The 15,330-nt window shown below is 40.5% G+C and overlaps 4 protein-coding genes across 4 annotated transcripts; 2 read left to right on the forward strand and 2 right to left on the reverse strand.

Annotated features, from left to right (window-relative positions):
* Positions 1-506: 506 nt before the first annotated feature.
* LOC137710616 (uncharacterized) lies at positions 507-3,811 on the forward strand. The gene is made up of 15 exons (XM_068449686.1): positions 507-780; positions 1,017-1,114; positions 1,204-1,304; positions 1,420-1,498; positions 1,658-1,718; positions 1,834-1,880; positions 1,985-2,077; positions 2,169-2,259; positions 2,483-2,531; positions 2,643-2,759; positions 2,850-2,997; positions 3,112-3,204; positions 3,285-3,353; positions 3,438-3,480; positions 3,584-3,811. Exons 1-15 carry the CDS (start codon positions 723-725, stop codon positions 3,682-3,684), a joined length of 1,248 nt encoding a protein of 415 aa, XP_068305787.1. The 5' UTR covers positions 507-722; the 3' UTR covers positions 3,685-3,811.
* An 817-nt stretch (positions 3,812-4,628) lies between these two features.
* LOC137710617 (E2F transcription factor-like E2FE) lies at positions 4,629-8,045 on the reverse strand. The gene is made up of 11 exons (XM_068449687.1): positions 7,703-8,045; positions 7,544-7,611; positions 7,409-7,461; positions 7,235-7,312; positions 7,069-7,122; positions 6,867-6,972; positions 6,666-6,733; positions 6,492-6,564; positions 6,335-6,399; positions 5,847-6,201; positions 4,629-5,430 (listed from the first exon to the last, which is right to left on the reverse strand). Exons 1-11 carry the CDS (start codon positions 7,825-7,827, stop codon positions 5,342-5,344), a joined length of 1,134 nt encoding a protein of 377 aa, XP_068305788.1. The 5' UTR covers positions 7,828-8,045; the 3' UTR covers positions 4,629-5,341.
* A 714-nt stretch (positions 8,046-8,759) lies between these two features.
* LOC137711589 (pentatricopeptide repeat-containing protein At1g74900, mitochondrial-like) lies at positions 8,760-10,670 on the reverse strand. The gene has a single exon (XM_068450842.1). It carries the CDS (start codon positions 10,668-10,670, stop codon positions 9,207-9,209), a length of 1,464 nt encoding a protein of 487 aa, XP_068306943.1. The 3' UTR covers positions 8,760-9,206.
* A 178-nt stretch (positions 10,671-10,848) lies between these two features.
* On the forward strand, positions 10,849-15,132 carry LOC137710186 (protein SUPPRESSOR OF GENE SILENCING 3-like). The gene is made up of 3 exons (XM_068449133.1): positions 10,849-10,915; positions 13,140-13,293; positions 13,504-15,132. The coding sequence occupies exons 1-3, from the start codon at positions 10,849-10,851 to the stop codon at positions 15,047-15,049; spliced, it is 1,767 nt and encodes a 588-aa protein (XP_068305234.1). The 3' UTR covers positions 15,050-15,132.
* The last annotated feature ends 198 nt before the right edge of the window (positions 15,133-15,330 follow it).

Below are 15,330 nucleotides of genomic sequence, written 5' to 3' on the forward strand. Positions count from 1 at the left end.
TTAAGAAGTTAAAACAGGTGAACCATTGAATGAAATTTGAACGGTCAAATCACTTAATTCAATGATCTTGTTCGAAGAGATCCGAATGAGATCTTTCCATCATTTATCCACCCAGCTTTTATGGAGCGAGTGAGGTGTCCACGTCCACAACAACTAGGCCTCTCACCTTCGAGAGATTTTTCAGTGTGATCAGTATATAGGATGGTACATCAAATGTCATTATACAAATTGTGAGATATATGTGCTAAAAAGTTAATAATTTAAAATATAAAAATTTTCACCATTTTTATTAAAATACGTATTGTACCACTTATATTCCCATCACAATGAAATTTTTTTTCCCAACCTCACCGGGTCCGGTCACACTCCACCGGTCCCACCCGCCTCCCTTTCCCCCTGATCCATCCCAAAAGGCAGTGGATAAAAACAGAGGGAAACTTCCTCTGGCGCTCTGTCTGCACGAAACCACACGTTCTGAATTTTACCGACCCTTTTTTACTCTCTCTCTCTGAGCTGTGAAAAATTACAGATTTTTGTCCATTGGTGAAGCTTCCTTGTTCCCTCTTCATTGTCTTCAACCTCCAACCATTGGCTTTCGTATAAATTATGCCTTCGGGCTCCTTTTTTACTACCACTCCATTCATTTTCTTCAAGTTTCCGGCTGTCTAGCAGAACCACCGCTGTCTCCGTCGGCTCTGGGGATCTGGGTTTCTGCATAAGATATGGGGAGCTCGGACGAGAAGGTGGTTGCTGTGATCATGGTGGGTGGGCCCACTAAAGGTAATCAACAAGTTACTGTGATGATCTTTGGATCGAACAATGAGACCCCATTTCACAGTTTCTTACAATTATGTTGATGCTTGATTGAATTTTCACTGCCAAAGTTCAATGCTTTGTGCATTTTTGAGAAATTTAAATTCAGTTGTTCAATCAAGAATTGAGAATCATGGCATTTCTCTTACAATCTTTGAATTTGGAAAGCATTTGTTAATGTATCGGAGTTTCAATTTCTATAGGAACCAGATTCCGGCCACTGTCACTGAATATTCCGAAGCCGCTTTTTCCATTAGCAGGACAACCAATGGTTCATCATCCGATTTCCGCTTGTAAAAGGGTATATTCGTGTTACCATGTACATAAATCTGTCATTTCTGGCTTAATAGTGTGCATACTAGTTGAATTCACTGTCTTTCTGGATTACAGATTCCGAACCTCACTCAAATTTTCCTCATTGGTTTCTACGAGGAGCGTGAATTCGCGTTATATGTGTCCTCAATCTCCAATGAGCTTAAAGTCCCTGTTAGGTGTGAGCTTCTGCTTTTGTTTTCCAGTTAGTAGCTACTGATTAGATCTTGAAAATATTGAACTGGATTTGATGTTTAATCTATTGAGTGTTCATTGCGTTTATGTGGCGATTAGATACATGAGGGAAGACAAGCCTCATGGATCAGCTGGTGGACTTTATAATTTCAGAGATCGGATCATGGAAGACAACCCGGTTAGTCTTTTACCAACTTCTTCGTATTCAATTGATAAGGTTTTATGTGGTTTTTGTTTGTTTGTTTGTTTAGGTCTTTTGCTAAATACGTTGTGTCCATGCATACATGTGCTAATTCTCAGGCAAAAGGCTGATTTTGGTTCGTATATTTGTCTGCAGTCGCACATTGTCCTGTTGAATTGTGATGTTTGCTGCAGTTTTCCGCTTCCAGAAATGCTCGGTAACTGTTTCATGAGTTGCTGGGAGTATCGTTTGATATTTCCAGGTTGTTCGTTGTTGATTTATAGGGGATGGCCGAAAGCTTAATCTCTGGTTTTTGCCATGTTTATCTGCAGAGGCTCACAAAAAATATGGTGGGATGGGAACAATTCTTGTTATCAAGGTTAGTCGATAAATGCATTAGCAAATTCTTGTAGTGTTGTCTCTTAATCTTATTGATTATCATGTATCTATTGTTCTCCATGTCTAAGTTTTCTTCTTCCGTAGGTTTCCGCTGAATCAGCCAGTCAGTTTGGGGAACTGGTAGCTGATCCGGTCACCAATGAACTGTTGCATTACACCGAGAAGCCTGAGACATTTGTACGTTTGAGATCGGAATTTTAAGCTTTTGGTGCTTCAATGGAGAATTATTTCTCTCTTCTTACCTTTCTTATATTCTTATTTTATTCAGGTCAGCGACAGGATAAATTGCGGTGTCTACATATTTACGCCAGACATTTTTAACGCCGTTGAAGGTGTTTCCACTCAGTGGAAGGACAGAGGTAGTGATACATTAACCATGAATAGGCTGTCCTGTGCTCTTAATGTGCTTTAATTTTAGTGATATGAAAATTTAGCTTTCAACAAGAACTTGGTATCTGTTTCAATTTTTCGTCGGTAGGAAATTTTTGGATACATAGATTGCTTCTACTAAGATTTATTTTCACTTCTTGATAACATTGGTATTCATCATGCTGAAATCTGACTGTTTTCTGTTATTTGCAGCTGATTTAAGACGACTCTCCAGCTTCGAATCCCTTCATTCAGCAACAAGGTTTCTCTTCCTACCATATAAAGACAACATTATTTTAGCGAATTAAAAGCAACAGACGAATTGAATTGACTAAAATAGAAAAGTAACGCTAATAGAGAGTTCATTTCACAGGAACGCTCCCACACATTTTGTAAGGCTGGATCAAGATATCCTATCACCTCTTGCAGGGAAGAAGCAGTTATACACATATGAAACCTTGGACTTCTGGGAACAGATCAAAACTCCTGGGTAAGATTTGCGTCTGAGGTGTTGTCTTGCTATAAACCTTGTCCCATCAATCTGGGCCATGTTGAAAATATTTTGTGTTGATACTTGCAGAATGTCGCTAAAGTGTTCTGGTTTGTATCTTGCACAATTTCGATTCACCAATCCACATCTCTTGGTGAGTGGAGATGGTACAAAGAGTGCCAGTATTACCGGTGATGTTTATGTTCATCCATCAGCAAAAGTACATCCAAGTGCTAAGGTACATTTTCTCTCATACTGGTTGTCGTAACTCTGATGTATTATTGCTTTCCAGATCATTTAGCGTTGGCATTAGTGATGCATCTATTAAATCTCCTGCTATCTCCTCGTACAGATCGGTCCCAATGTCTCAATATCTGCAAATGCTCGCATAGGACCTGGTGCGAGGCTCATAAGTTGTATCATCCTTGACAATGTCGAAATTAAGGTACATAACAAAAAGCATAGGCTACGGACTGCATCCAAGACAGCACCTCACGTTGACTTCTCTACGATGTTTTATTTCAGGAAAACGCAGTTGTTATTCATTCAATTGTTGGATGGAAATCTTCAATCGGGAGATGGTCTCGCGTCCAGGCAAGTTCATAAACTTTCTTTATTTATTTAAAGCTTTGTTGCAATTGAGTGATTGACTTTCTAAGTTCGGCACTATGGTTTCAGGCTACTGGGGATTACAATTCAAAGCTCGGGATTACGATCCTTGGTACATAAATCCTTTCGTTTTCACTCAATCCTCTTGTTCTGAAAAAAATTAGCATCGATTTGCATAACGCGCCGTCTGAATGCCGGTTTTGTTGACAATTCAGGTGAAGCAGTGACAGTTGAAGATGAAGTGGTGGTTATAAACAGCATTGTCCTGCCCCATAAGACGCTCAACGTCAGCGTTCAGGAAGAAATCATTCTGTGATTGCTGCTCTTCTATGTCATTGCTGTTGTTCAAATTTCCTTTTTTTGTAAATTAACGTCCTGCTGTTTGCCAATAAAAAATAAATTATATATATTTTCTTAAATAAAAAGATGAAATGTATGTTTTTGTTGTCCGACGACTCAAAACGGTGACATTTCGTCAATCAAGTAGTGAGTCTGCTACATCGGAGTCTCGGTGCCTGGACCCAGTGGCGGATGCAATGAGGGGCAAGGGGGTCAGCTGGTCCTCCGAACTTAGGTGAACGTTTATAGATACCTTAGGTGCTGATCTTCCGAACTTTGATGAATGTCCATGAGTGCTGCCCTTTTGAAGATTAGAGTTGGCTTCATACATGCCCTTCAACTGACTTCAGGCCTATCAAGACTCGATGAATGCCTATGGATACCTTGGGTGTGGCCCCTTGCATACATTAATAGGTATGCAATATGTCTTTCCAAATGATTTTAGGCCTACCAAGACTCGATGAAATGGCGATATGCATGCTATTTCTGATTAAAAAAAATTTGCGCGCTGTGCGCACTATTCTTACTGACCCCCTAATATTATTTCCTAGATCCATCACTGCCTGAACCATTAGGCCAGGCAGACAGGAAACGGTGCCCTTTCGTTGCCTGAGAATTGTGGTTCAATCGCGCGAAACGACCAAGCAGCGCTTCATCCTAGCCTACGTGCCTCTGAGCTTCGAAGCGAAGGTCGAAGCCCAAGTCGGAGTCAAACCCAAACCCCAACCCTTCCCGATATTCCAAACCTCACCCCACCTCTTCAGAGGCCCACAAATCCCATCTTGACGGTGGAGACGAGCTTGACAGGCCGACACTGTAAGTGATCGAGCGGAGATGCAAAGAGAAAAGACGACGACGAAGAGGGAGAAAGGGCGATGAGGAGGTTTTTGGGGGGACTCTACAAATGGTTAGAGACGAAGAAGTTTGCAGGTTTTGGAATTCCAAGTGAAAGGAATTAAAAATGATGAAGAATTTTTTTTTTTTTTTTTTTTTTTGTCTTTTTGAGTTTGCTTTGAAAGGTGGATAGGTGACATGGAAAAGTGTTTAATAATGAACGAAAAATATTTGACGTTGCAAGGGTACGAGCTACTATTCCATGTCATGCCACATCAGATTTAGTTAGAAAATTTTATTGCCACTTTTTATAACTGTTAATGTTGATTTGGACATTTTAACAACTCCTATGAAGATACTCTTGGAAGATCCGGAACGAGAGATCAGAAGAGAAGATATGTGGAGGTTTTCATGAGTTTATGCCTTTGTTCATCAAACATTTTGTATGACTTGCATTGCAAGTTTCATGCACCTTGAGCACACAAGAATCTGTCATGTAAAATTGGCCCAACTTTCCAATTCCCAACATGAACTTACACCATTCACAACCCATTTTTGCTAGAAGGTGCACAAACATACGCAGCACATCTCTAACTAGTCATCGATTCAAAAGGAAATCAATAAAAGAATTCTGAGAATGTCAAGATAAGACGGTTAGGTGTAGTATTCCTGAGGATAGCACATGGTGCATAGAGAGAAATGCATCCAACTAGGGGCCATCCCTTCTCTGCCGGGTCAAGAACGAGTTGAATTGAAGTGATTTCCTTAAGTCAATTGGCGCATGTCGAAACGGAGAAGCATCAAGAAATTCGGATTGGATTCTTCCCAGCAACTTCGGAGTACCATGTCTTCCATGCTTCCGTATAATGAGAAAACAGATCCTTCAAAGCTGCAACATGAAGCAAAACATATGGTTCAGTAAAATTTTATTTGGATTTCTGCTATAAGACGTTTTCCTAGCTTCCTCCCCCTTGTTCTGTTCTTCCCACACCTAGTCAATCTCCTGTCATGTTTCTTTCTCTATCCACCTCTCTTCTCTTTCTCCCACTATTTTCACCTGGCCCTACAGACAAGTTCACCTAGGCTGATGATGGTCATCAATCATTCAAGAGAAAAAGTGAGTCCATCAATCATCTGTAGGTTTAAAAACTAATGAAGTTCCTTATCAATTAGTCAATGTCGTGATGTGAATTCAAACCTATAGAAATGGATCACTGACAGCTAACTATAAATGATAAGAACAGCTATATTTACTATCAAAATCAAATTCTTTAATCTAAAGCATGAGGAATCATAAGATGATACCTTGGTTTTGATATTGAGGACGATACGTAGAGGTCAATTTCTCCCAATCATGAACCTTCCTTGTGCTGCCAGTCCCAGCTCTGGCGATAGTGACAGGAGCAAAAGGACCGAACTGATAGCTCTTTGAACCATCTTTTGAGTCTTCCAAATTGCTCCTATCAGCCTCACCTACTAGGCCCTTCTGCTTTTGCCCATCCAACTTCCCACCAACAGAAGAGTCTACCTTTCCCCTCTTAGAACTGACGTTTGTTATATCTGTACCAAAGGCTCTCTTCTTAGTCTCCTGAGGAACCTCCTCCTTTCCTCTCAATCCCAACCACTTAAACGCAGGCTTCCTCGTATCGGACGTGTGGGTCTGCACATTTTTGCACAAGAAGCAAAACATTAAACTTGGCCAAATAATAAGCGTTTAGGTTAACGGAAGTTGGATTCTGAATTTGAAAGTTTCATTTCTTTCTTCTACTGATGATTCAAATTAGTGTTTTTACCTTCTCAATGAGGTTCATGGACGACAAAACATTCGCAATATCATAAATCCGCCTTACTTTTGCTGCTTCATCAAGTTTTGAACAAAAGTTAGTCAAGAGTTTCTGCTCCTTTTAACATACGATCAGGAATAAACAAAACCAAGTACAAATTTCTTACTTCTCATCACTGATGCATTGTGTGCATCACCAAGCAGTAATTTAGCAGCTTCATCAAGGGAGATCATTTCAACCTACAAGTTCATGCAGTAAAATCAATAATAGCCCAAAATTACATAAAACCCAAATCACAGTTTTATAGAATGAGCAAGTAACAATCCATTATTTCACTCACAGTTGAGCACACAAAGAGCTTCACAAAATTCTGCGTAAGAAGCGCCAGCGACTTTTCCCTTCTATTATCTGCTTAACAAGAAATATAAAAGAAACAATCTTAGGACATCACCAAAAATATCATTCATAGTAAATTTGAATACCACCTATAATTTAGCCCAAAGCACCGAACAAGATCAAAAACACCGAAAACAAAGCTTACCTGATTTTGGGTTCATAGGTTTAAGATTAAGATTAGTGTTCGAGTTCTCGGTCTGTTGACTCCCACATCTTTCTACATCATCCTCTTCATCTGAAATTTGCAAACCCTGCGGAAAATAATGAAACTTTTAAAATTTTTGGATTCAAAGACCTTATTTTGAACAGATGGACAGCCCAATAAAGAAAACCCCCAAAAAACTTGCCTTTTGATCTTCGTTGCCGTCAAAGTTACAAATATTCTCTCTCAGACCCTCTTCCTATTGCACAATAAAACACCAAATCAGTACCAAATTCAAGAAAAAGCACCAAAATTAAAGAGAGAATTGGGTCAGATCTGAATCTTAATGATGAATTGTGAGAGATAAATACCCTTAGCTCTTGTAGGGCACTAGGAATCGCCTTAAATCCTTTCCAAGAATACTGGTTCTTCGCCTTTCGAGCAAGAACCTGGAAATTAAAATCCACCCAAATGAATAAATCAATACTCGAAAAATCGAAACAAATCGAAGGAAAAATACCCAGAAAGGAAAAAGAGAAACTGACCCCAACGCTCTCCAAGACGTTGACAATATCGTAGATCCGCCGCCTCTCTACACCTGCAAGTCGAGAAACCATTAGATCCAACGAAATGAATACAAGAAAGTGCAAAGGAATCGGAGATCGGGGAAAGATGGAGACCTAATCGTGAAGCGGCGTCGTCGAGGCCGATTGAAGTCACGCCGTCGCGGTTGTAGAGGCCGAGGAAACTGCACGATTTGAAAGAAAGGAAGAATTAGAGAGAGAGAGAGAGAAAATTAGAGAATCAAGAAATTGCAGACAGAGAGAGGGAGAAAGTACTTGGAGCACAATAGGCCGAGAGACTTCTGCTTTCTGCTGTAGCCGTGGTTTCTGGCGGAAGGACCTGTTGGGGCCGGGGCGGAGGATTGCGCTGGGGCTGGCGGTGGGGGTGGAGGAGCCGCCATGGTTGAGGGAGAGAAAATGGAGGGAAGCGAAGGTACTGAAAGACTAGAGAGAGAGGGGGGAAGGAGGGAGAGATATAGAGAGAAAGAGAGAGAAAGGACCGTTAAGAAAGAGGGGAAAAAGGGGGGTTTGAGGAGTAAAAGGCGGGGTGGGGTTTACAAATTTGAAATATTTGCGAGCGTTTGGGGATCCGAAGGGCGGCAGCGGGAGGGAGCGCCGAAGCGGTGGAGCGTAGCTGTCTGCGGAACAAATAGTTTTAAAAATGAGTGGGGAGGAGAGAGAAAGAGAGAGGAGAGAGAGAGAGAGAGGGCGACTGTTTTCAAATGTTTGAATGAGCGGGAAATCTTATGGTTTCGGGTTTTTTGTTTTTTTTTGTAAATGGAGCCAAATTTACCGTCTTTTACCTCCCTTTTTTTGTTCATTTTTACGTCCTCATATTTGGACTGGGTTGCTAATTTTGCCCAATTTAGGTCCCAAATCTCGGCCAAATTTGCTTAAACATTTATTTTTCCTCTCCATAATTCTTATCCTAATTCAAATTTCGTTTTTGTAGATACGAGGGGGATTCGAATTTAGCTTACTTCAACAACGGAAGGGAAGGTACCATTAAACTAGCAGTTGGTTCACTTGTATATTTTGTGTGGTATTGAAATAAACTTGTTGTATGCAGTATTTAAAATATTCATAAAATTGTCGATATTTCCATCAAAATATCCAAAAAATTAAGAATTGATATATAAAAAGGGCGAAATGCAAAATTCAACTGATATCAACGAAATATAAGACAATCAATGAATATCAATGATAATTACTGATTCACCAAAAAAAATTTACCATAACCCCTTGCAAATTTCAAATTTTTTAAGGAATTTTTTCTCTAATTTCAACTAAATCTGAATGAGATGATATATCCAGCCCATTGTAAATTGCCGCAATCTATATCAATATTTTTATAAAACTGCATATCGATATTCCCACATTTATCGATTTTTTAAACACTGGTTATATGAAAACGAATTTGAAAACAGAAGATATGCGCTCAAGTTTATTTCTCGTTCTTCTTTCCGTGATATTTCATTTCCAACTAAAATGCTGAGAGGGTCGTTCTTGGGCCAGTCCTGTTTTTTGACTGCTTGCAAAAGCAGTGAAAGCCTCTCAAGTCGGGTGCCCAAAAAATTCTCTCTTTCAATCGTATTTCACTAAAATGCCCACCTGATCTGATCCTCCAAACTGTAGACTTCCAACACCGGGCGATACGAGAACATCGTGTTGAAACTTCAACAGGAACAGAAACCCCTTGGAGCAGTAGTAGCTGGGGTTAAGATTGGAATGGAGTCTCAAATCTACATGGTTCATGAGCCAATCTGAATTCCAACATGGCTCACAATTTTACTTGACGGGGAAGACGGCCACATTTGCTCTGCAATCTTAAAATCTCTTTTGCAAAGCCTTGATTACCCGTTAACAAAAGCCCATCCAGAACACGATTGAAGGTGAACCTTCGCGGCAAAAATCCTCTATCAACCATCTCAATCAACAACTTCCCTGCCACCAACAGGTCTTCAGGTTTCTTCCTCACAAACATGGCACTAATCAAAACATTGTACGTGTCCAGATTAGGCAAGCAATCACCATGACCCATCTTCTCAAACACATTCAACGCCTTTTCAATCTCTCCGGCGTCACAAAAGTACCGGATCACCACATTATATGTCTGAACATTTGGCTCACACTCATCATCCTTCATTCTGTCCAAAAACTCCAGCGCCCTATCCATGTTTCCCGCGTGACACAATCCTCTAATCAATACATTATAAGTCGTCACGTTAGGCACATAACCCTTGCTCACCATTTCCTCAAAAACCACAACAGCATTTTCCACACTATCTTTCTTACACAAAACCTGAATCAAAGCATTGTAAGTTGCCACCGAAGGAAGCACGCCTTCCCCAACCATCTCATCGAAAACCTTTCGAGCTTTCTTAATCTCCCCGACAACACCAAACCCATGAACCAAAGTAGTGTAAGTAACAACATCAATCTCACACTTCCTCTTCTTCATCTGCAAAAAGAACTCCCAAGCTTCCTTAATCTGACCAGCTCTGAAATACCCTTTAAGCATTATGTTGAACGTCGTTAAACTCGGGTCTAATCCCCTCTCCACCATCTCCCCCAAAAGCTCCAAAGCTTTCGGGGTTCGCTTAATCAAACACCACCCGTTCGCAATTATATTGTAACTAACACAATCAGCCTTAAACCTGCCCCTAAACACCTTAAACAAATTATACGCCTTTTCAACACGCTTAGCTTTACAAAGCACGTCAAGAATTGTATTAAACGAATTCAAATCCTGAGAGCAACCATGTTCATGCATTGACAGGAACACCTTAACGGCTCTATCAGGCTTACCAGCAGCCACATACCTCTCCGTGATGATAGCGAAAGTCCTCGGCCCGGGACCGAGCCTACGGGACCGCATTCGGGCCACGAGGGTCCAGAGGGACTTGTAGTCGCGCAGGCGGCCGGCAACGTCGATGGCGTGGTCGAAGGAGGAGCAAGAGTGCCTGTAGTTCGGATGGTGGTCGAGGACTTTGAAGAATTGGAGGGCTTTGGGTCCATGATTCCAGAGCCTCTTCAGGGTTTTGTCGACAAAATCCGAAGACCAGTCGATTTCGGGGCTGTGAAGAATCTGGGTTAGGGTTTGCGGGTCGGATTTGAGAATCAGGTTCGCCAAGTGAGAGTCTTGAGAGGGATGTGACGGTGAGGTGGTGAGGCTCCGATGCAGAATTGGAAAACTGGGTTTTGGGTTTTTCTGTGCGGCAGTTTTGAGTTGCAAAGTGAGCATTTTTCTGGGGTTGGAGTTGGGGATTTCGGGTGGGTAATTTTCCGTCGTTATTTTCTCGGCAGCCAAACATGTTTCGCGGGCTCAATTTAATTGGGCTTGGCATTTGTCTTTTTCACTATATGAGCCCAGCCCGTCCCAGGTTAATTGTAAAGGCATTGGTCAAAATCAAATCATGTTCATGACTTTATGGAGAAGATATCCTCTCCGGATCTCTTCCATCAAGGTCATCGGATCAAATGATTCAGGTATTTTAAATTTCATCCAACGGTCCATCTGTTTTGACCCCTTAAAAACTATAATAATTTTTAGCCGTTCGATGAAATTTCAAAAGTCCGAATCACTTGATACGATGGCTTTGGTGGAATAAATCAAATGAGGATCTCTTCTCATGTTTCTAGTCTTTGTAGTGTAATTGTGGTCGGGGCAATTGTGGTTTAATTTACCTTCAAGTCGTCTAAGAATAAGAACAATATGAAAGATAAAGCACAAATCTAGATCATAAGAATATGGGCATATATAAGTATAATAAATATGTATTAATATATACGTTATGCGATCCATATTGAATTAATGATATTGAAATAATTTCATTTCTTATTGGATTAAATACGGGTCTCCGACCGAGATGAAAGAAAATATACAAGAAATCAAATAGTAGAAAAAGAAAATATATAAATCTCAAACTTGCATTGTATCAATTCTACTAGATAGAAAGCCTGAAAGTTTTTATCCAAAAATATTACACTTACCATATTTTTCTTACCATATTTGTATCATCTTTTTAATAAAAATGTGAGCCACATATGCTGGAACGCCTAAGAAATTTGAATTAAAAATAGGGAATAAAGGTTAACAATTAATCAGAAATTGTTTGTACATGTTTTGGTTGCTTTTTCTATATAACGGATTAAAGGGCATTAAAGAACAAAATCTTGACTGGATGAAAAAGAACCAACACTGATTAGAAGATGGTTACTGGTTAGAATGGCAAAAGAGCAAAAGCTTGTTGGATGAATAAGTGATTTGGGGCTTTGTCATTGTACCCGAGTGTCCTGTATTTAATTCCTCTTTTATATTCTTTGAATAAATTTAGTATAGATTATCTTATCGCTTGAATGAGAAAGAATAAGGTGGACCATGTGCCACGTTTGGGCACAATGTAGCTCTGACATTATGTCATTAGTCCTACAACTTGTCGCGGTTGCACATAAGCTAAACCACTTCCTTTAAAGAAAGATTATATTCATATATACCAAATTATTTCTTTCGCACATTTTTAATTTTTTTAATATTTTTTGACATACCACTAACACTTATAGAAAAATATTAAAAAATTAAAAAGGTGTGAAAAATAATTTGGGATGTGAATATAATCTCTCACTCTAAATTAGGAAATAAATCTACCTACAAGGGAGCGTAGCCAATTGTCAATCGACGTGGCACTATGTTATTGGTCCTAGTCACGTGGTCAATCTTACGTTACACACTGGATTCGCAGCACACAAAGCGGGCTATTTTTCGAGGTCCGAATAGAAATTTTCTGTTATTTATGCCAATCAAAGATGACTTGGCATCATGACACTTTTCCACGTTGGCAATTAATATGACGTGCCTTTGTGTCATTGGACCTTGCTACATGGTTATTTGACGTGACATAGTATATTAAAAAAAGTAGTCGAGACACACTTTTCTCGAAGTTTTGAGAAATACTTATTAGAAATAAGAGTGTGTCAAGTGAGGAGAGAGACAGTCACGCAAAAGAGTGAATTAATATTCCAAACATTATATAAACACAACAGACTCTTCCCATCACTCTCGTCCCAGGAGGTGGTGGGTGGACTGTTGGGCTTCCATCTCGCAACAAAAACCACGCCTGCTGAGCTCCTCCAAGGTCGTCTTCATCGTCTCATTTGGCTTCAGGTACATTTCTTGTTTATTATTTATTAATTTCTTAATTTTTTATGAATTTTGTTGCATGAGTTCGTGGCATTATGTAATCAAAAAAATTCTGTTCGTAGGATTAAAAATTGCAGAGTTAGGAAGAGATTTTCTCAATTGGATTTTTTTGTTTTCATTAATTTTATTAATTGGATTTTGATGGGTTTACAGAATTTTTGTCTTTTTGATTTGTGAAAGTTTTTACAGAAGTTCATGAAGAATGTGAGTTTCTATGGGTTTGCATTCCGATTTCCTACAAAAGTTCACAGCTTTTCTCTCTAGCTTGTGATTTATGATGTGTGTTTTTCCGAGAGATTGTATGCGTAACCCGGCGTGTATGCCCCTTTTTTATCTCTCATCACGTGACGTAGAGACAAGGACGGGGAGGGAGCACAGGCCCCGCGGTGGCGCATGCCCCTCCCACCTTTGTTTTATTAGAGAAATGATGATAGTAATCTTGTTAAAATAGTTGCAAACTTTCTCTCGAGTATAACCTCATTAAGGTGCATATATTTTGTTAATACGGATTAGCATTGATATGCAAAAAACGGAGCTTTGAATTTTACAAGGTGCCTCTCTTCATTAAATTTCTGGTTTCACCTCTGCCTGAGGGATGTACCCCGGTTACAGCCGAGATTTTGCCGGGGTTTAAGGGTGCTTATGTGCAGGCCTACATATGTGTTTGGTCATTGAAATTGGGAGAATTGAGAGTGAAATGAAAGGCTTTTAAAACATAACACAGTTGGATGCCGATGAAGTTTCGATATGAACTCTCAAGTCTCAACTGACTGAGTTTGTAAGGACTAAAGTTACTTGTCTACCATTAGGCTATTTAGATCATTTGCTTTGATTGCGTTGTAGGTATTTGCACTAACATCAGGTGCCTCTATTGAAGGTTAGGTTTCCGTCTTTGTCAAGGAAGAGGATTGCTGTCCAAGATGAGTTCAAGAAGAGGCGGCGGAAATCCAAAAGGAAAGCAATTGAGTCAGAATGTAGCAAACATTAGCCTGGAGTCGGCACAGGACAATGTAGAATGGGAGGTAATTGGCAAGAAAACGAAGAACAGAGGTGGTGGCAGATTTGGTCCTCAAAATTCTAGTTACAAGGCTTGGGGACCACCACCCCAAGGTGTTCCAATCACAGGCATGCGTAGCGGTGCTGGTGGTTCACAAGCTGCTCATTCTCAAAAACCTGCTGGAGGTAGAAATGCAAGGAATCAGTATAACAGCACTGGTGGTTTCGGAGATAACTCTGTGGCCCCGAAAAATGTGATTCCCCCTCCGCTGGACCAAGGATGGAATTGGCAATCCAGAGCTGGCAAGAAAGATAAGAATGTGGCTCCTCCTGTTGCTGTTGCCGAAGATTATGGTGACGAGGACAACTCTGATCCTCTGAGTGATCTTGGTGACTCGGATGAGGATCTCTTCAGTGATGAGTTTGACTCTGACTCTAGTGAAAAGAGTCATGAAACTCGAAAGAAGAGTAACTGGTTCAAACAATTCTTCGATGAGTTTGATCGTTTAAGTGTGGATGAGGTTGCTGATCCTGCCAGGCGATGGCACTGCCCTGCGTGCAAAAAGGGTCCCGGAGCAATTGATTGGTACGATGGCCTGCAGCCCCTCAAAAGGCATGCAGAAACTAAAGGGGCAAAGCGGGTGAAGCTCCATCGAGAGCTTGCAAAACTTATAGATGCGGAGTTGCAGCTGAAGGGAGCCTCTGTCACACCAGTGGGCCAAGTATTTGGCAGATGGGCAGCTCTGAAAGATGAGGAAAAGAATATCAAAGTTATCTGGCCTCCGATGGTGCTTATCATGAACACAAAACTCGAACAGGATGAATTTGACAAGTGGATTGGAATGGGGACCGAGGAACTTCTTGATTTGTTTGATGATTATCACGCTAGTAAGGCTCGACACTCATATGGTCCGCAGGGACATTGTGGGATGAGCATGTTGATTTTTGAGGCCTCAGCGATGGGACATTTTGAGGCGGAGCGGCTGCACAGGCATTTTTCCGAACAAGGATTTGGTAGGGATGCGTGGGAGCGCAATCCTGCCTTGTTTCGTCCAGGTCTTATCCGACAGCTCTATGGTTTCTTTCCAACCAAGCGAGACTTGGATACTTTCAACCAGCACTGCGATGATAAAGGGAGGGTGAAATTCGATATAAAATCTTACCAGGAGATGGTCTTGCAGCCGACAAGGCAGATGAGCCTGGACAGCGAAGAGGTTATTCGGCTGAAGGACAAGCTCCCGAAAGAAATGAGGCTCAGGAAAGATGCTGAGGCAACTAATGCAATACTTCGTGGCAAGATCGAAAAGCTGCAAGACGAAAATCGTATTTTGAGGAAGAGGATCACAACGCAGTTGGAAGAGAACAAGGAAGAGATGATTCTGCAGGAAGAATTCTATAAAGGTGTTATATCTCTTCCTCGAGATTAAAAGTTCGATTCAAGACTTCTGAAGTATTTTACATTTCTCTTTTGTTTGTTGGTCGAGAACCATGTTACATTTCGTTTCTGTTTTTTCTTGTTGGGATTTTCGTTTTATTTGGTAAGAACTTAATCTTATTTGAACTTCAATGTTTGCTTTTATATTGGTTGATTAAGCGTTAGAACTTGCATGAACGAGTTCATCGCTACTATAAGTTTCTCTTCATATTATATTGTGTTATTCGATTAGAACGTCACGTGATGTACTTGTTCTATGCAAGTTGTTCTCGT

The sequence above is a fragment of the Pyrus communis genome, chromosome 12, assembly GCF_963583255.1.
Source record: "Pyrus communis chromosome 12, drPyrComm1.1, whole genome shotgun sequence".
Classification (NCBI taxonomy): domain Eukaryota; kingdom Viridiplantae; phylum Streptophyta; class Magnoliopsida; order Rosales; family Rosaceae; genus Pyrus; species Pyrus communis.